Source organism: Zea mays, chromosome 5, assembly GCF_902167145.1.
Source record: "Zea mays cultivar B73 chromosome 5, Zm-B73-REFERENCE-NAM-5.0, whole genome shotgun sequence".
NCBI lineage: Eukaryota > Viridiplantae > Streptophyta > Magnoliopsida > Poales > Poaceae > Zea > Zea mays.
Genome location: NC_050100.1, coordinates 182,462,018 through 182,483,351, shown reverse-complemented (window position 1 = coordinate 182,483,351; position 21,334 = coordinate 182,462,018). Strand labels below are relative to the sequence as shown.

General features: G+C 46.2%; 2 protein-coding genes across 3 annotated transcripts; one reads left to right on the top strand and one right to left on the bottom strand.

Moving 5' to 3' along the window:
- The first annotated feature begins 10,202 nt into the window (after window positions 1-10,202).
- LOC103627357 (fimbrin-5) lies at window positions 10,203-15,707 on the top strand. Of its 2 annotated transcripts, none has more exons than XM_008647654.3 (15): window positions 10,203-10,440; window positions 10,541-10,750; window positions 10,848-11,021; window positions 11,149-11,396; window positions 11,517-11,688; window positions 11,869-11,907; window positions 12,037-12,111; window positions 12,261-12,377; window positions 12,670-12,881; window positions 13,967-14,119; window positions 14,192-14,391; window positions 14,542-14,699; window positions 14,785-14,881; window positions 14,962-15,053; window positions 15,210-15,707. In XM_008647654.3, the coding sequence occupies exons 2-15, from the start codon at window positions 10,664-10,666 to the stop codon at window positions 15,417-15,419; spliced, it is 2,034 nt and encodes a 677-aa protein (XP_008645876.1). In that variant the 5' UTR covers window positions 10,203-10,440; window positions 10,541-10,663; the 3' UTR covers window positions 15,420-15,707. The 2 variants fall into 2 exon arrangements, with proteins under 2 accessions (XP_008645876.1, XP_008645877.1); XM_008647655.3 differs by having other exon boundaries at window positions 10,243-10,440; window positions 10,526-10,750.
- A 344-nt stretch (window positions 15,708-16,051) lies between these two features.
- On the bottom strand, window positions 16,052-16,917 carry LOC100280999 (glycine-rich cell wall structural protein). Its single transcript, NM_001153918.2, has 2 exons — window positions 16,786-16,917; window positions 16,052-16,654 (listed from the first exon to the last, which is right to left on the bottom strand). The coding sequence occupies exons 1-2, from the start codon at window positions 16,871-16,873 to the stop codon at window positions 16,398-16,400; spliced, it is 345 nt and encodes a 114-aa protein (NP_001147390.2). The 5' UTR covers window positions 16,874-16,917; the 3' UTR covers window positions 16,052-16,397.
- Between the last annotated feature and the right edge of the window lie 4,417 nt (window positions 16,918-21,334).

The following is a 21,334-nucleotide window of genomic DNA, read 5'->3' as shown; positions in this document are numbered from 1 at the left end:
AATCTCAACACCATCGGAAGACGCAACCTCATCATTGCCTTCAAGGATTACTAAGTCATTATCATTTTGCACCTCATCATCCTCCTCATCAACAACCATTTCAATATCTACGTCCATTCCGATAGCTTCAGTTAAGTCTATCTCAAATCGCCCTTCTAGCCCATCTTCTTGGAAGAACTCTCCATCATATGTGTCCGGGTCTAAGTTGTAATCTTCATCGTTAGGAACAGGTAACCTCCCATGCGGCGATACCTTATACACAACATCCCAACCCTTAAGATGTTCTTTCGTTTGACACGCATATGGGAGATAATACACTTGTGTGGCCTGTTGGGCCACGATATAGATATCGTCTCCTGCTAAGGTGGAATCTTGTCGAATTTCGACTATCCCAAGATTAGAATGTGTCCGTCTCGTCACTTGAGGGTCAAACCAATGACATTTGAATATCACTGGAGTAAGAGGTTTGGAACCATAAAAATTGAGCTCATATATTTCTTCAATTCGTCCAAAATAATCGACATTGTCAAGGCCCGGCGTAAAGAATCCAGAACACGTTGTTTTCCGATTGGGCCGACTTTGGTCGTAGTGTGTTGTGCGAAAACGGTATCCATTGACGTCATACCCAGAATATTTCTTGACCCTATAAGCAAAGCCGTTGGCTACTTGTCTCAACTCGGCACTCATAGACGGATCTCTTTGGCCCTGCAAGTATTCGCAAGTTAAAAGACGCTAAATTGAGTTCAAAGACGTATCTCTTTTACAAACTAAGCACGTACCTTACGTTTGAACCAGGAAATGAAATCGTTCCTTCCTCTACGGCCCGTGTACATTTTTTTCAGTGTGCATCACGTCAATGTTGTGTGGAAGGAGCAGGTCGTCATAATAGGGGAGCCGAGTCAAGCCAGACTTATGTGTCCACATATGCTGCTCACCATATCCCACAAAACCACCTTCTGTATTGGCCACGAGCCCATCTATCTGTTGACGAATTTCGGCACCAGTCATCGTTGCAGGTGGGCGGTCTGTCACTACGACACCTTTCGTAAAGTTCTTGATGTCTAGGCGGAATGGATGGTCAGCAGGAAGAAATTGTCGATGTTTATCGAAGGACGAATATTTGCCACCCTTTTTCAACCAAATGAACCTGAGAGCTTCCTTGCAAACTGGGCATGGGAACTTACCGTGAACACACCAGGCACAGAATAGCCCATAGGCCGGTAAGTCATGCATGGAGTACTGGTACCAAACATGCATTCTGAAGTTTGTCTTCGTAGCTCGGTCAAACGTCCATACCCCTTCCTCCCAGGCACGTACCAATTCATCGATCAAAGGCTCCATGTACACGCCCATTTTGTTCCCCAGGTGTCCGGGAATTATCAACGACACGAATATATTCTGCCTTTGAAAGCACACACCAGGGGGAGATTGATTGGGATAACAAACACGGGCCAACATGTGTACGGGGCAGCGCTCATTCCATAGGGATTGAACCCATCTGTGGCCAACGCAACACGTACATTACGAGCCTCTTCGGCTTTCTCACGGTGAATGTCATCAAAGTGTTTCCATGCTTCACCATCTGATGCGTGCACCATCTTGTTAGGATTGTATCGTTTTCCATTTTTGTGCCAAGTCATCTGTTTCGCGGATTCCTCTGTCATGTACAGACGCTGGATCCTCGGTACGAACGGAAGGTGTCGTAGGATTGTCAAGGGGATGTCGAGCTGCCTCTTTTGTCCATCACCAGAGTCTACCTCCATAAACCTAGACGAATTACACTTGGGACAGTACTTTGCCTCCGCGTATTCTTTCCTAAATAGCACGCAGCCCTTCGGACAAGCATGAATCTGCTCATACGTCATCTTGAGTGCACGAAGTAGTTTCTGTGCCTCGTACATGCTCTTTGGCAGAACGTGATCATCCGGAAGCAGACTCCCAATAACCGTCAACAAGCCATCGAATGCGTCTCTACTCATGTTGTACTGCGACTTGAACGCCATTACACGCCCAATGGCATCCAGTTGAGAAACCTTTGTCTGGCCGTGAAGGGGCTTCTGTGCCGCGTCGAACATGTCGTAGAACACCTTTGCAGTCGGCTCTGGCTCGTCATCCATACATCCTCCCGTGTACTGTGCCTCCTGATAGTCGTTCAACATATCCGCTACCCCCGCATCCGCGTCATAATCCTCGACACGTTGTCTCAGCACCTCCTCTCTCGTACGATGCGCTTCACCATGAAATATCCACCGAGTATAGCCCGACGTAAATCCATTCTTCCAAATATGTTCTACCATGGTCTTCTTTGGTTTTCTTTTCCGGTTGTCACATTTGCTGCACGGGCATGGGACTAGACTCGCTCCTTTAGCAGCTTCGCCATATGCCCGTTCCACGAAATCATCGGTCTTTCTAATCCATTCAGTGGTGACATCGTTCCTTCCTCTACGGCCCGTGTACATCCACTCACGGTCCTCCATCCCCTAACAGAAGCCTAGCAACAGAAAATTTCGGCAGCACCCCCCCTGCACGGGGAGGTTTCGAAATCCTGCAAATAAAACTATCAGCACGATGGCTGTCTTCCACGCATAATTCAACGGCACGATGGCCAGCAATCACACATATATATATTCAATCTATGCATGTTTTAGAGTTTGGCATTCTTTTTTTAATCTACTAGAAAAAAGGTTATCCACACAATGCAAATTCTAAGTACAGAATGGCTAGATATAATATAGCTCTAACTATCCATCACATTATCAATCACATGCTCAACAAAAATAAAGAATGATTTACCAAACGGCGGCGTGGTGCCGGGCGCGACGGCGGTTGAGGGCGAGGCGTGGGGACGACGGTTGAGGCCGGGTCGCGGCGGTGGCGGTGACGGGGCGCAGCGGTGGCGGTGACGGGGCGCAGCGGCGGTGTCGGAGCGGTGGGCGGGCGAGGGAGAGGGGCGCGGCGGCGTCGGCGGGCGGGCGGGTTTGGCGAGGGGCGCACGACGCGGGCACGACGAGGCAACGGCGCACGGCGCGGGCGGGCGAGGGGCGCACGACGAGGCGGCGGCGCACGGCGAGGCGGCGGCGCACGACGAGCAGCGGGTGACAGAGACGAGTGAGAGGAGAGGAAGGAGAAAGGAGAAGGCGCGCGGGGCGTTTATTTCTCCTCTTTGCCGAGTGCCCGCGATCTGGCACTCGGCAAAGATTTTTTTTTAATTTTAAAATATGTTTTGCCGAGTGCTAGATCGCTGGCACTCGGCAAAGGCGGCTTTGCCGAGTGTCAACTGACAGGTACTCGGCAAAGATTTTTTCTATGTTCTTTGCCGAGTGCCAAGGGGATAGCACTCAGCAAAGAAGATTCTTTGCCGAGTGTCAACCGACTGACACTCGGCAAAGCTATCTTTACCGAGTGTCATAATTTAACACTCGGCAAAGTACATTTTTATTTTTTAAATTTTGGCAACCAAACTTTTTGTGGTATGTTCCTACACTATGTAGACCTACATGTACCGTTTTGAGACAATTAGAAAAGTTTTTTCTATAGCTAGTAGATTTAGTTCGTTTATTTGAATTTCTTCGGAAAATTCACAGTTGAACTGCAAGTCACTCGAAACTTGGAAAACTGTGCATGCAAACATAATAAATATGCTATTTAGCACAAGTTACGATCGACTTTAGGAGCGGACCGGAAACTTCGAGCACCATGCTCACTCAACATGGCCATGAACTTGTTATCCAGTTGTTTAAAAATTGTATAAAACACAAACAAAGTCAGAAAATCATGAAACTTGTCCACGTGTCATGATATCATATGTATAGGCTGTGATAAAAATTTTAGAATGTTTGGAGAAAGTTGTGAGACACTATGTGTAGAAACCTAAGAGATCCACATGAAATAACTCTTAGATTTCATGTGGATCTCTTAGGTTTCTACACATAGTGTCTCACAACTTTCTCCAAACATTCTAAAATTTTTATCACAGCCTGTACATATGATATCATGACACGTGGACAAGTTTCATGATTTTCTGACTTTGTTTGTGTTTTATACAATTTTTAAACATGTGGATGCCAAGTTCACGGCCATGTTTAGTGAGCATGTTGCTCGAAGTTTGCGGTACACTTCTGCAATCGGTCGTAACTTATGCTAAGTAACATGAATATCATTTTTTCATGCACGGTTTTCCAAGTTTCGAGTGACCTGCAGTTCAAATTTGAATTTTCCGAAGAAATTCAAATAAACGAACTAAATCTACTAACTATGGAAACTATGTTATAATTGTCCACAAATGATACATGTAGGTCTACATAGTGTAGGAACATACCACAAAAAGTTTGGGAGACAAAATAAAAAAAATGAAAATACACTTTGCCGAGTGTGTGGAGATGACACTCGGCAAAGAGGGCTTTGCCGAGTGTCTACTACGTGGCACTCGGCAAAGAAGCCTCTTTGCCGAGTGCCAGCCGTTGGCTCTCGGCAAAGACTGACGGCCGTCAGCTCTGGGACGGCCGCTGACGGCCCTTTGCCGAGAGCCCCGTTTGCCGAGTGTGTGACACTCGGCAAACTTGTCTTTGCCGAGTGCCTACCTGTGCCGAGTGTTCAGCACTCGGTAAAGGGGCTCTTTGCCGAGAGCCTAACTTTACCGAGTGCGGCACTCGGCAAAGCCTTCTTTGCCGAGTGCCCGACAAAAGGCACTCGGCAAAGAATACAACACTCGGCAAAGCCTCGGATTCCGGTAGTGAGGGCCTCCTCTCATCCCACCCCAAGCCATTTCATGGCAACTCTCCCCCCCCACACACCCACTCCATGTTCCACACAAGAACACACTAGCACAAGGATCGTTCGGTCGTTCTTCGATCGTTCGTCCCCCTGTTCTTAGTTTGTTCGTTCGTTCGTCCGATCGTTCGATCATTCGTCCGATCGTTCATGGTTCGTTCGTCCGTTCGTCCGATCGTTCGATCGTTCGTCCGTTCGTTCGTCCAAATAATCTTTTTCCTGCCGTTATGCTGCCGAAATTCTGATCGTTCGTTCGTCCGATCGTTTGATCGTTCGTCCGATCGTTCATGGTTCGTCCGTCCGATCGTTCGATCGTTCGTCCGTTCGTTCGTCCAAATAATCTTTTTCCTGCCGTTATGCTGCCGAAATTCCGATCGTTCGTTCGTTCGATCATTCGATCGTTCATCGTTCGTTCATAGTTCATATCCATCGTTCATCGTTCGTTCATACAAACTATTCACCATCACTATTTACCGTTACTTTTTACCGTTACTATTCACCGTTACTTTTTACCGTTACTTTTTACCGTTACTATTTACCGTTACTTTTTACCGTTACTTTTTACCGTTACTTTTTACCGTTACTATTTACCGTCACTTTTTACCGTTACTTTTTACCGCTACTATTTACCGTTACTTTTTACCGTTACTTTTTACTGTTACTATTTACCGTTACTTTTTACCGTTACTGTTCAATGTTACTATTCATCGATCATCCGATCACCCCAAATTTCAACTACTCATCCATCATGCTGTCCAGTCCACCTAAGACCAGCCAGACCCATATCCCAGTTATACAAACTCCAGTGACTGTGATTTTCCTTCCAGTGGGAACTTCCCATCTGGTCACCCATCCTAGGTTTCTCTAAGTTGAGCACGCTTAACTTGAGATTCCTTCGAACCAGGCTCCCAAACTCAGATTCCAATAATTCTTGTTTCTAAATTCTTATCGAATTATTCCCTATCCAACCATGTCATCCCATAAGCATGGTTCATAATCCAGAAAACTCCTAAAATACTCTTATCCCATATTCTGCCTATAATCTCTCTGTTCAGACTAAGTCAGACGATTCATTCGTCACTATTCTCACCAACAGTGAACTTCACTGTGCTACACCACATACACCCAGCTATAAATACACCCAGCTACCCTCTCCCTCTCCACACACACTCAACACCCTCAGCCAAGGCAAACACCCACCCACTCAGTTACTCCGCTCTACCGGCTACACGCATAGTGTCGCTTCGCCTCTAGTCCACCCTCCTGGTAAGCACCTCCGCTCCACCACTAGTAGTATCTCAACACCACAAGACACAGATTCTACTCAAGACTCTACCCATCCATATATCTCTATTCTGACTACTATACTAAATATTTGTTGGTATACTTGCTTGTTTGTATGTTTGCTTGTTCATGTTGCATAGTTATCGGAGCGTTCGTACTGTCTCGTGGAGGCCAGATCTACAAGTCTACGCCAGGAGCCAGAAGCCAGTTTCGCGAGCTCTTCTTCCCCCTTCGCCGGATAAGCACGACAAGCTCACTGGACCCCTTTGATGCATAAATTACCTATGTTTTTCAACCACAACCCTCAGCCTGTTATTTTATGCATGATATGATTTTGAGACAAGTTATTATGGCCACCCAAGCCGCTTGCCGCAATCAATCCTTGATATATTTGTTACAAATGATTTGAGAAAAGGTGTGAGTTTTCAAAAGAAAATGCTTTTCAAAATGTGTATGATGAAGGGTTTTCACCCTTATCACCTTGTGAGTGGGACAATCAGGGACTCCCTGGTTTAGGGGAGGGCCTAAGGTGATGGCTCAGCTGGTTTAGGCGTGAGCAGAAGGATTGTCCCCTCATATAAGGACCGGTTTGTCATCTTTCACTACCTGTACTCATGATAAGTACAACCACTCGAGACTGTGTGGGCAGTCACTCAATCTGAACTCGTACGGTCCAACCCTAGGGTTATGAAGGCTGGGGAGCACCGGGAGGATAAGGAGGGGGAATGTTTTGTCCGGTTTGGACATGGTGGTGGCCTGACTCCTTCCGGTATAACCGTTAAGGTTAGGACGTGCGAGGAAAGAAAGAGATTCGGCATTCGGGTCTCACGACGGTGAGATCGCAGAAACCGGACTAGTGGGTAAAGTGTACACCTCTGCGCAGAGTTTGAAAACCTATTCGAATAGTCCGTGTCCACAGGAATGGACGAGTTTGGTATGGTATGGCAATTAATGTTTGGTTTTCAAAAAGGGTGCGTTTGAGAAAAGTGGTTTTTAAAAGGTTCGGCGGTTGAGCCGTGAGCTATGGTGGACGGGAAGTCCAGTAGCTGTTTTTGAAAAGGAAAACCAGTGGGAAACTGCTGAGATACCTGGATGGTTTAGTCCAGGGGTTTTTGTTCTAATATTGAAAAACTTCCTGCTCCTTTTGGAGAGGATGCGTTTTGCAAAATACAAAATGTTTTTCAAAAACAACCCTGCATAAAATATTGTTGTTTCTGCAAAATATCCTGAGCTCCACATATTCCATGCATTATATCTGATTTCCCCATTCCGTGGGTGAAGGTGGGCTGCTGAGTACGTTTGTACTCACCCTTGCTTATTTGTTGTTTTTCAGAAAAAGGAGATCGGGTAAGAGTTACGACTGTTCCCAACCTTGCCTGTGGCTGTTGGACCGCTGATTTGCTTCACTGCGTATATCGGGCTGCTTCAGCCCCACTCTGATGATATGTCCCGAGTTGTGGACCAACTCTTAAAGTTGTTCGCCACCTTTATAGGTTTGTCGTTTAAGCAGATCTGTAATCATCTGATGTATAAATGTGTTTACTAGCCTCCTGGGACTAGTAATTGTATCACATTTGAGTCCCAGAGGATTGGGGCGCTTCACCAGACCTCCCGACCTGATAAGAAGTGAACATAGAGGCATCAGCACACACATGAATGTTTGCACCACTGTCCATCCACCACTCAGGTGAATTACAGACTGAAAGAACAAATGGTAAAGAATTACCATACCCAGATGTTCCACCTTCAGTTTCAGTGGTTACAACATTAGCTTATTTCTTGTCTTGAGTGAACTTGTGATCAGGGCACTCTCTTGCCCAATGTTGATCACTGCCATAGACAAAGCATCCTCCCTTCCCCTTGTTATTGTTGTTCTTCTTTTTAAACTGTGCTGTATGAACAGGTTTATTTGCATTCTCTTGTTTGTTCTGGTTTTTCTTCTTGTTAAACTTGCGGAAGTTTCTCTTCTGCACCACATTAGCAGTAGAGGTCTCAACACCTTTTCCACTGTCCTTTGTTCTAGCCCTTTCCTCAACATCAAGAGTACCAATGAGCTCTTCCACATTGAACTCTTGTCTCTTATGTTTGAGAGAGGTAGCAAAGTCCTTCCAAGAAGGTGGCAACTTGGTGATTATACCGCCAGCCACAAACTTGTCAGGCAAAGGACAAGGAAAAAGTTCGAGTTCCTTAGCTAGTGCCTGAAACTCATGAGCCTGTTCCACTACAGATCGGTTCTCAACCATCTTGTAGTCATACAGCTGCTCCATGAGATACAACTCGCTACCAGCGTCAGTTACTCCAAACTTTCCGACAAGTGCATCCCACAGCTCTTTCCCTGTAGGAAGGATGATATAGCTTTTCTGGAATTTAGTATCCAGTGCGCTAATTACTGCTCCTCGAAAGAGGTTATCTTCAGCCTTAAACTTAGCCTCATCCTCAGGAGGTAAGTTGGCAGGCTTGCCCTCAGCGGCATGAAAAGAAGACATTGCAGTTAGCCACAATTCCATTTTAGCTTTCCATATCAAGAAGTTTTTACCATCAAAAGGATCAGGCTTTAGCACAGCAGCAAAACCTCTGACAGAAAAATGTCTAACATTAAGTTTTTGGATTGTTAGACTTATAGGCATTTTCCGTATCATTTTAATTCCATAAATTAATATTATGATGATGACATATAAAAGATAATTAATCATGACATCAAATATATCCATAACAATATGGATCATGAGAACATAAAGCATATGAATTATATAAATCATATAAATACGATAAACATGTAAACTGACTAAATGATTGAAAATAAACAGATAGAAACACAAACAGCATGACTGTAAAATTAAAACAGACAGATCTATCATATTACAATAAGACAGAACAGATAAGATAAAATCATTCCTAAATACGAAACAACATAGATGAATATATGAAACATATAAAATATCCAGAACACAAAACAGTAAGTAAATAAAACGATCATACCCTCCGATGCGCTCTGATGATCCAGATCCTTGGCCAGCTTCTTTTGTCATGTTGGAGATGTTTTGGGCAGTCGCGTAGACGCTCCCCAAAAACCTAATTGCCGATCCTGAAAGTGTTCTCGCGCGTACCGAGTGACAGGAGTGCTCCTCTATTTAACCTCTCGCAGAGGGAAGTTGAAGGAGAAAGGTCGCCGAGTCACACCAAGAGTCGGCCAGCTCTAGCCGAGTTATGCCATGAGTCGGCCAGCTCTCGCCGAGTCACGCCATGAGTCGGCAGCTGAAGGAGAAGGGTCACCCGGCTGGCTGACAAATTAACACAACCACACCACGCCTGCCTGCCTGCCTCGCCACGCCAAGGCCGGCCGGCGGCGGCGGCGCGCGCGCGCGTGTGGCACGCCCTTGTCCATTTCTTGACTTCTCAAGTTAAGTGGAATAAATCCCACCATATAAGTCAAGGCAAAAGACCCTTGGACTTCCAATGTGGTATTATTGGTATTCTCCACCATTACACACCATAGAGTTTATTCAATAAATGGGCCAAGCCCATAAAAGATCCAATAGGTTTGTTGGCCGGCCTAGTTAGTTATAGCAGGAACCATTACTCTTTTTTATTTACAACTGGTTACTCTTGTGTGATGATTCCACTCACGTTTTGGGTGGAATTATTTAGGTCATATTTTAAGTAGTTCTCTGCTCCGATACAAGGTGAGGCTGAACCAAATATCCTTTCGGCACACTATGCTGCTGAATAACATGTGATCTGCAAGATGTGATCAGCCTGATGAGGAAATGAAGAACCTGTGATCTTCAGTCAACGAGGCTACAACACTTTGGTCTCCGTAGAAGTTATTCGAATGGAGAACATAAAAAAAAAAGGAATAGAAGGTGGACAATGCTTGTCTTCCTATTTTTTGCTCGAGGTCTGGGATAGAATGTATTCATGTGCTGAGAGTGAGACAACTTTAGATGTCTGTCAATGATCGCTTGTCGTTAATGATCCAATCGTCTGTCAATGATCCAGCCGTTGTCGTGAACAATTTTAGATGTCTGATCAGAGATCCCACCCAAATTTTCAAGGGAACACAAGGAAAAAGGTTTGGCATCCTCCACAAGCATTGAGCTCCTAAGATTAGCAGGCGAGCTATTTGTGGCGGGCGAAGCGAAAGAGAGCCACCTTTTCAGCTTCCCCACTCCCAGGAGAGTTTTAACTCTTTTTTCATAGAATGGCTGCATGCAACCCCAAACCACACGTCCCCTCCCCCACCTTTCTTGGGCTCTGTCGTTAGGAAGCAATCTTCCGTGAGGAGGGAGTAATTTGAGCCAAACGAAAAAGAAGAAGAAGAGAAAAAAAATTGTGTTCTCTTCGAAGGCAGAAGACCTCCCTTTTTTACTTTACCCCTCCAGGAAGGTTGGTGCTGATTCATTCTCCTGTTCTTGCCATGGTGCTTCAGATTCCATCCAAATCCGCTCGTCGACGTTCTGATTCTTGGCAGCTTTGATGCGTTCAGCGCCAAAAAAAAAAAATCCATGGAAGGGTAATGGCAGCTCGTCCCGCCTGTTGCTGAGGAAAGAGTTCTGTGACGGGAGAAAGGCAACGATTACCTAGTCTCGTCACTGTAAGTTGGAAGGCCATGTCTACCTTCATCGGCGTTCTTGTCTCCGATCCAGGGCTGCAGAGCCAGTTCACCCAGGTGCAGCTCAGGACCCTTCAAACAAAGGTAGGCGCTAAGCGCTCTTGACCAGTTTTCACAATCTCACCGACGTCAATATTCCCGATGTTAACATGTTGTTTTGTCCTTGGATGCAATATAATAGTTTGCATCCGCAAAGCGACCAAACGCAGAACATGTGACCATAAAGGATTTGCCCCCGATGATGGAAAAGCTGAGGGGCATCCACGAAGTCCTGTCCGAAGAAGAGATCAGCGGGTTTTTGAGCGAGACCTATCCTGACATGAACCAGCCTATAGAATTCGAGCCGTTCCTCAAGGTACATGGGATCATCTTTTTTTTTTTTTGTGTGTGTGTGGTCTTACGTACGCTACCAATTTACCATTGCATTTTTGTTGGGGAAAAAGTTCTTGTTTTTAGTAACGCAGCCTCGTAAAATTTGTCAGGAGTACTTAAATATACAAGCCAAAGGGAGCAGCAAATCGGGAGGCAAGAAGAAGCTGAAGGGGTCCGTGTCGTTTCTGAAGGCTTCCACCACCACTCTCCTTCACGTCATCAACGAGTCCGAGAAGACTTCCTACGTGAACCACATAAACAATTTCCTGAAGGAGGATCCTTTCCTGAAGAATTTCTTGCCGCTGGATCCGGCATCCAACGAGCTGTTCAACCTTGTTCGGGACGGCGTGCTACTTTGGTGAGCTTTTTTTTTTGTTAGCGGTGTTATGTTACTGCTACTCTGTTACGTTCTTCTGCTGTGCAGTTTCTTCAGTTTTAACCTCTGTTCATGATGATCTTCTGTTTTGTAATGAACCAGCAAGTTGATCAACGTTGCTGTTCCGGGCACGATAGATGAGAGAGCGATTAACACAAAGAAGCATCTTAATCCATGGGAGAGGAACGAGAACCATACCCTTTGTCTCAACTCTGCCAAGGCCATTGGTTGCACTGTTGTTAACATTGGAACACAAGATCTGATTGAAGCCAGGGTACGTTTTCACGTTATCTGATTGTTATTTTGTTCTCCCTAGTCAAGAAGACGAGGAGGTCAATTTTTGGAATGACAAATTATTGACCATTGTTGTCCGCAACAACATTTGGTAGTCAATTTGCAATTTATCAATTAGTTACATCATTTCGTGGACTAAATATCTTATGCTTCTTTGCAGCCTCATCTGGTTCTTGGACTGTTATGCCAGATCATAAAGGTGCGTGCGCACAAATATTACTGTATCAATTAGCAATCAGTAAACAAATCTTCAGCAGTATAGTTTCGGTACATCATTGGCAAACAACTATACGGTGGTTTACAGTGTGTTTCGTTGCCCTTGTCTCAGATACAACTACTGGCTGATCTGAATCTAAAGAAGACGCCTCAGTTGGCAGAGTTGGTGGCTGATGATAATGGCAAGGTTTGGATCACCATGAATTTAGATGTCATGCTTATGCAGAAACAACTCTCTGCATATATACATGGTCATTATAAAGAGAGTTGAGTCATGGTTAATTTGTTGTTCACTGACTAAATACGCTAATTTGGTGTTGCCATGATGCTATATAGGAAGTAGAGGAGCTGGTCACCTTAGCACCGGATAAGATGTTGCTTAAATGGATGAACTTCCATCTCAAGAAAGCAGGGTATAAAAAAACTGTGACAAATTTCTCTACTGATGTGAAGGTATGTACATCTTAGACAGTACACCTGGATATTATTCATTGTCATACACCTCCACATGACATTTTCTTGTAGACTAATGTCCCCTATACAACCTATAGCCTTATTTAGGACAAGACGTTTCCTTATAGACAGAAACAACTGCAACATGTGTGGCTTGTTACATATGTATGATTGTTAAATGTGGTGGTCTATTCACCACATTTTCAGGTAGTGCTAACACCCATGCAATGCATGGTGACAATGACTATGGGTAATTTTGCTATTCTGTATCTTATGGATAGCCTACATGCAGGATGGTGAAGCGTATGCTTACCTTCTCAGCACCCTTGCTCCAGAGCTTAGCTCAAAAACCATGATAGAAACTTCAGATCCAAAGGAGAGGGCACAGAAAGTACTTGAAACCGCAGAAAAGCTCGATTGTACAAGATATGTAACGTCTAAAGATATTGTTGAAGGTTCCGCCAATCTTAACTTGGCATTCGTTGCTCAAATATTCCAGAACAGGTAAGTGCTTAGAGAGAAAAGACCTTTTCCATTCCTGTATCTTAGGTTGACATGAACTCACAATAAAGTTCTGTAAGGAGATGTTTGTCACTGCTCTAGGTTCTAGCTTTATCTTGAAATTATAGTTTATAATATAAATTTAAGTGGTTTAAAAAACTATCTAGATAAGAAACAAAATATCTTATCTAAATGTTTTCTAAAAGTTCACAACTTCAACTTCACGATTTTCCAAAGTTCATAATAACCTGTTTCACCCAACTTCACCAAACAGGGTCTACGGGGGTATTTGGTTCTCACCTTCTAAACTTTATGACTAAAGTTTAGTCACTTTTAGTCCCTAAAATACTAAACATGGTAACTAAAATAAGTCTTCCAAACATGATTTCTAGAGACTAAAGTTTAGTCCCTAAAGCTTAGGATGCTGACTAAAGGAACCAAACAAGCTCTAACTACCATGTGTTATACTTAGGCTATGTTTGAATGCATTAGAGCTAATAGTTGATTACTAAAATTAGTTGAAAATATCTAAACAGTCTAACTAATAGTTTAGCAAATTAGCTAATAGTTAACTAGCTAATTTCACTAGCAATTTTTTAGCCAACTAACTATTAGCTCTAGTGCATTCGAACCCTTATACCTCTTGCCTATGTCTTCACCATGAACAAATTACAATTATTTGTTACTGTTGAAATTTAACCTTTCAAATACGAACGTACAAATATAGAGAAGATTCTTCTGACATGTAAAATTTTGTTCTTATGTTTTATTTTGAGGGAAGTTATTCAGTAGACGAACGATAGATGTCTATCATCATCTTGATTATCATTTGAATGTGCAAATACAGGGAAAACAGCTGAAATACATCACGTCTCTACCACTTTAGCCTTTCATTTTTTTTTTCATACACTAGTACTGATCTGCATGGACTGCAATAGTATTCACACCACAGTGAATGTTGAGCGTTTATTCAGTTACTCCTCTAAAAGAAAAGAGCATGACTCTTTTCATCATATCTGCCTAAACTACGAACACCATTTCTCCCTTTGTTAATGCATCCTGTGTGGAACGACTACAAACTTGTGCAGAAATGGTTTATCAACCAACACTGTGGCTCCCGTTATTGAAGATACTCCTGATGACGTGGAGGCATCCAGGGAAGAGAGAGCATTTCGCCTATGGATCAACAGCCTTGGAATTCCAACTTATGTCAACAATTTGTTTGAGGATGTTAGGACTGGGTAAGACACATTTGTAGCAAAAAAAATTTTTTTGGTATATATGTTGCTACCTCACCGGAGTGGTATTTGCAGATGGGTTTTGCTAGAGGTTCTTGACAAAATTTCTCCAGGGTCAGTTAACTGGAAGCATGCATCCAAACCACCAATCATTATGCCGTTTAGAAAGGTTGAAAACTGCAACCAGGTTATCAAAATCGGCAAGGAGCTAAACTTTTCTCTGGTAAATGTAGCAGGAAATGATATTGTGCAAGGAAACAAGAAACTGATTCTAGGTAAATGTGTGCTTATATATAAGCTTCTTTGGGGATGGGGCTTAAATTACTTTTTTTGGGTGTTGGGGGGGGGGGGGGGGGGGGATGTTCTTAAAATTCCTACAAGAGGAGAAAAATAAAATGCTTCATTGATTTTTTTTTTACTCCCAGCTTTCCTGTGGCAACTCATGAGGACTAGTATCCTACAATTGCTGAGGAACTTGAGATCCCACTCTAAAGAGAAAGAGATGACAGATGCTGACATTCTCATTTGGGCTAATAGCAAGGTCAAGGAATCAGGCAAAAATTCACATATTGAAAGCTTCAAGGTTCATCGACCGACCTTAACCATTTTGGCTGAACTGAGCTATCCTGTTACGTGCATAACGCTAAGCTGTCCTCTCGATCCTTCAGGACAAAACGATAGCAGATGGGGTGTTCTTCCTTGAGCTCCTAAGTGCTGTGCAGAGCAGGGTTGTTGACTGGAACATGGTGAAGAAGGGGGAGGATGGTCTGTATCAGTTTCATGTATATGTTGTGTTAGCCTCTGAAGTTTCACAAGTACTGTGTCATCTTGTTTCATGGCTGCAGAGGAGGAGAAGAAGCTGAATGCAACATACATAATCAGTGTTGCTAGGAAGCTAGGTTGCACTGTCTTCTTGCTACCTGAAGACATAATGGAGGTAACAAGGGAATTCCATATTAGTTGCACCTATGAATTCGACAAAAAAATGATATGTAAACAATAACTTTCTTATAAAACAAGCTTATATAAATCAAGACTAGGAGCCTGCAGTAATTAAATACTGATTTTTTTTCTATTTGCATTGTCATGGCAGGTGAACCCAAAGATGATCCTCACCCTGACAGCAAGCATCATGTACTGGAGCCTGCAGAATCAAGGGCCATACAAGAGTTCAGGACCACAGGATGCTCTTCTAGAGGAAGAGGAAGGCGAGGAGGAGGAAGAAGAAGAAGAAGAGGAGGAAGAGGAGGAGGAGGATTTCGAAGGAGGTGTCGAAGATGGTGTCTCTGAAACGACCACTTGATAAGAATTGTCACGCTTGACTAGCCATTGCCGGTAAAGTCACTGGTCTATTAGGGGCATATATATTTCTAAATGCTGAGGCCTGAGGCAGAGAAGAAAATCTAAGGGGGTGCAAAGAAGAAATTTTTGGGTGACATAGTTAATTTTATTCTTTGAATGCCAAAGACAAAATAGCAGCAGTTAAAATTTGCTTAGCTGGAAACAGTGCGCACAATTGCGCCGCCAAATCTAGTAATCTTGTAAGCTAACACTGTATGAAAACGTGAGATAATACCAACATATTTTGCTAGACTGATAGATCAAGATCAAACAAACATCTATAGCTTACCTTTCATCTTTCTGGGCCTTGGATTTGGGCCTCTTAAGGGCTTGTTCGGTTATTTTTAATCCATATGGATTGAAGGGGATTGATACGGATTGAGAGAGATTTTGACTTACTAGGGATTAAAACCCCCTCAATCCATATGGATTCGGATAAAACCGAACAAGCCTTGAGGGGGTGTAGTCCTTCTCGTTGTGTGGGTCTGGCCTGCGTGCTTGCCTAATTAATGCGACTCCATTATTTGAGTTGACATACCCAGCGTTTTTCAGTCAGCTTTCTGAACCGAAACGCAACTTGTGAGGCACAATCCGAAACGCAACACGTGTCTAGTATAATTTGGTAGTTTTACAGATTAAACGCAGCATTTGGTCCAAGAGCAAGTACTACGCTACACCGACTCACCGAGAGACGACAACACGACGACAATAGCTACTAGTGAGTCCAATCACCACACAGTAATTAAGACAACGGCGTACATGTAACACACACATATAGGTGCATCTTATTATTGAAATCAAAACCAGACTTTCTGCTGACGACGTATAGTATAGTAGGGCTAGGGCCCTATTGTGGACATGCATGGATGTAGTGCTTATTAATTAGCTAAGATAAGAGTCGTCGTCCATGCATCTTTGTAGATCGATGTGTGGCTCGGCTTCAGTTGTGGACCTCGGTGGGCTCCGGGCGGTACATGGGCTCCGGGACCTCGTCGGCGCGCGAGCAGCACCGGCAGCCGCCATAGTACCCGCGGTTGCAGCACCCCCACCTGCAGTAACCGCCGCGGCCGCCGCCAGGGTAGCCGCCCCCGCCCGGGTAGCCACGGCCGGGGTAGCCACCCCCACCGCGCCAGCCGCCGCCGCCGCCACGGTAGTCCTGCACGTCGGCTTTGTTCTCGCCGCCGTCCTTCCTCGGTTCTGCATGATCCGATCCAATACGTACGTACATATGTATTAGTATTACAAGTGAACATGCAAGCATTACCGTATGTTTGTAACAACGCGGAATGTAATTAGCTAGTAAAGCTGCTAGTTATATATATGCTCACGGGCTTGGTCGTCGTTAGCTGCTCCTGAGACGGCAAGGAAAACGGCGGCGAGCAGGAGAGCTAGCACGAGGAGTCGCTTGGACGCCATGGTCTTGTGTCTTCTAGCTCTCTGCAATTGTGTACTGGATCAACTGCGATCGAGTGTGATGAGATGCATGCGAAGTAACCAAGCGTATTTATAGGCAGATCAGGGCAGCTAGGGAGCAGGACGACGAGGAGGCCGCTGGATATCTTTTCTTTCGATCGAGTCGAGTGCCGTCGTCGGCATGCAACTGCACGTACTATGCATGTAGGGCTACTGGGGGCCCTATGGATAATATAATTATATATAAGCTAGCGTTCGCCGTTGGGAGATGGATGACATTAACGCTGCCTGCACAATAATAACAGTATCGTGCTTGCAAGTAGCTCAGCCGCCAGCACTGGCCGCGTCGTCATCTCTGCCCGTTGAAATCTTGCATGCTCGCTCTCGCTGCCGGTGGGAAACATATATGCATGCAAGTTTGACTCGGAAGCATGAACTAGCTATTAACACGTGTACACATGTAGCCAAGACTGTAAATATATAGTAGTATATATAGGTTATCAGGAAGGCACGATGATACGTGTAGGGTCGGAGGAGCCCTACGGTTCAGGATTCGTTCAGGCGCTCCGCGCGACGATGAGGTGTCGGCGGCGTCTGTTTATATGGACTGTGGCTGATGTGAGATGTGAAAAAAAACTGTGGTAGTCTGTAAGCCCTTCAAAAGGATAAAAATTATTTGGTGAAAACTACTAAAAGCCGCTAAAAGTTCTTGTATTTATATTTTCACAATTTCATCTGAAAGTCATTAAAAGCAGCTCCAGAGGTGCTTTCAGTTTTGCATCGTGAAAAAGTCAGCTTTTAAAAAAAAAGTTGCTTCCTGATTCTAACCCTTTGGTTTGGATTTTGACTTTTAGGAGACAAAAAACCAAAGCCAAATGCTAAACCAAACACACAGTGCCGTCCTCTTCTGTGAGACGATGTCCCTTTATTTTTTTCCCATACCCTAACGACTCTATACTTAAACAAGATTGCAAACCACATGATCGTAGGATCGTTAATAAGCCTATACAAGATGATAACTCTACAAGGCAGTGATAGATGCCTAGTACACAACACTCATCAAGAACTAGTTGTGTGATATCTTATTCCTTCAAAAAAGGTATTAATATTATTGACTATAATTAGGTATTCAAAATTAAAAGGAAACATAATGGCAGTCTTGGTAGATACAAAGCTTGCCTAGTTGCCAAAGGTTTTAATCAATGGTATGGTATAGATTATGAATACACATTTAGTCCAGTAATTGAGCCAACGACCACTAGAGTTGTACTATCAATTGTTATCTCTAGGGGTTGGACATTATGGCAACTAGATGTTTAGATTGATTTTCTTTATGTGATACTTGAGGAGGAGGTATATATGAATCAGCCGGCAAGATATGAGGACTCAAAATAACCCGAGTATATATGCATACTGGACAAGGCACTCTATAGTCTCAAATAGTTGTCAAGGTCTTGATACTCATGCTTGAGTAAGAAACTCGGTGATCTCAGTTTTGAAAACTCAAAAGGTGATACATCGTTGTTATTCTACAGTCGTGGAGATGTTAGAATATTTATGCTAGTTTATATTGATGATATCATTATAGTGAGTTCCAAACAGAACTTGTGTCCACTCTCATACATGACTTATAGAAAGGTTCTGCGCTGAATAACTTAATTAGGAGAGCTACACTATTTCCTTCATATTGAGGTGAGAAGGATTCCCAAAGGCATTATTCTTACATAAGAAAAATATATGTATTATCTTCTAAAAAGGGTTGGGATGGTTGACTACGAACCAGTCAACACCCCGCTATCGACAAGTTTTGTCGGGGACCATAATTAGGGGTACCCCCAAGACTCCTAATCTCAGCTGGTAACCCCCATCAGCACAAAGCTGCAAAGGTCTGATGGGCGCGATTAAGGTCAAGGCTCAGTCCACTCAAGGGACACGATCTCGCCTCGCCCGAGCCCAGCCTCAGGCAAAGGCAGCCGACCCCGGAGGATTCACGTCTCGCCCGAGGCCTCCCTAAAGCAACGGACACACCTTCGGCTCGCCCGAGGCCCAGTCTTCGCAGAGAAGCAACCTTGGCCAGATCGCCACGCCAACCAACCATATCGCAGGAGCATTTAATGCAAGGATCGCCTGACAACTTATCCTGACGCGCGCTCCAGTCGACAGAGCCGAAGTGACCGCAGTCACTTCGCCGCTCCACTGACCGACCTGACAAGAGAACAGCGCCGCCCGCGTCGCTCCGACTGCTGTGCCACTCGACAGAGTGAGGCTGACAGCGGCTAAGTCCAGCCTCGAGCGCCATAGGAAGCTCCGCCTCGCTCGACCCCAGGGCTCGGGCTCAACCTCGACACTGGACGACGGACTCCGCCTCGCCCGACCCAGGGCTCGGACTCAACCTCGACGCTGGAAAAGGCTCCGCCTCGCCCGACCCAGGGCTCGGACACAGCCTTGGCCTTGGAAGACGGTCTCCGCCTCGCCCGACCCAGGGCTCGGACTCAGCCTCGACCCCAGGGCTCGGACTCAGCCTCGACCTCGGAAGACGGACTCAACCTCGACCTCAGAGGAGCCTCCGCCTCGCCCGACCTAGGGTTCGGACCGACCACGTCACAAGGGGGGCCATCATTACCCTACCCCTAGCTCGCTCAGGCTACGGGGGACAAGACCGGCGTCCCATCTGGCTCGCCCCGGTAAACAAATAATGATGGCGCCCCGCGTGCTCCATGACGACGGCGACTCATCCCCTCACAAAAGCAAGGAGACGTCAGCAAGGATTCGACAGCCCCGACAGCTGTCCTTCCACAGGGCCCAAGTGCTCCTCCGACGGCCACGACATCACATGAACAGGGTGCCAAAACCTCTCCGACTGCCACGACGGCATGTACTTAGGGCTCTAGCTCCTCTCTGCTAGACATGTTAGCACACTGCTACACCCCACATTGTACACATGGACCCTCTCCTTACACCTATAAAAGGAAGGTCCAGGGCTCTCATACGAGAGGGTTGGCCGCGCGGGAGAACGGGCCGACGCATAAGGCTCTCGCTCTCGCTCTCCCCCACGCGGAAGCTTGTAACCCCCTACTGCAAGCGCACCCGACCTGGGCGCAGGGCAACACGAAGGTCGCGAGTTTCCCCTTTTGCCTGTTTCTTCCCCCCTTCGTGCTCCGCCTCGCGCCGACCCATCCGGGCTGGGACACGCAGCGACAATTTACTCGTCGGTCCAGGGATTCCCCGGGGTCGAAATGCCGACAATTGGCGCGCCAGGTAGGGGCCTGCTGCGTGTTGACGAACAGCTTCCCGTCAAGCTCCGGATGGGTAGTCTCCAGCAACCTTTCCAACCCGGGACGAAGCTCCGTTTCGGGAGTCTTGAGTTCATGTCCCTCGACGGCAGCTACGACATGATACTCCTTCCTCCACCGCGCGACAGCGACAATGGCGGTCGTCAGCCCGCCCGCCGGCGGCGGAATCAACGACGTCTTCCCCGCGCGGCGGAAGAACAACATCCGGGTCCGTCCCGTCACCTTCCCCGCCGACGGAGGAGGAGGCGGGGCAACCATGGCCAAGCAGGAGGTGGCACCGTACCTCGTCGGCTGTCGAGCGAGTCGACGACGCCAGCGCCCCGACGGGGGACACGACGGACGTTGACCTCGCGTCTGAGACGAAGACGAGCGTCGTCTCCCCGCAACACGCCAACCCCAAGCAGATGGACGCGACGCCAGCACGCTCGCGAAGGACTTGCTGGGCGTCGCCCTCGTACCTGAGACAACGGTGCAGTCCGCCCCTGACGCGACTTCGTCACCGCCCGTCGATCAAGAGGTACCGACCGATTCCCATCTCGTGCCTTTTGGATTCAGCTTCAACCCACCAAGCGACCCCGCTTTGGTGGACGCTTTCATAAAGGCGTATCCGAACCTTCCGGGGTATCATATGTGGTCAACCTAGGACCGACTGACGGCCGTCTCGACCTACGGACCCTCGGGTTTCGAGGAAGATGACGAGCCCGACTTGTGTTGGGATTTCTCCGGGCTCGGTAACCCCAGTGCCATGCGGGACTTCATGACCGCATGCGACTACTGCCTCTCCGATTGTTCCGATGGCAGCCGCAGCCTCGGCGACGAGGACTGCGGCCCAAGTCGTGAATGTTTCCACGTCGATCTAGGGGGTCCCGGCGAAGGCAACCATCTTGGTATGCCGGAAAACGGCGATCCCCCTAGGCCTGCGCCTCGCGTTGACATCCTTCGGGAGCTAGCTGTGGTCCCAGTCCCTGCGGGGGTCAGGACGCACAGCTCGAGCAAATCCGCGAGATGCAGGCCAGGCTCGACGAGGGAGCAGGAACACTTAAGCAGTTCCGGCGGAACATCGGGCAGAAATGGGCAGACCAAGCTCCGGCCGGAGAAGCGCATCATCTACCCCAGGGCATCCAGCACCGCGTTGCCGACGACGTCAGGGAAAGGCCGCCACCGGCTTCCA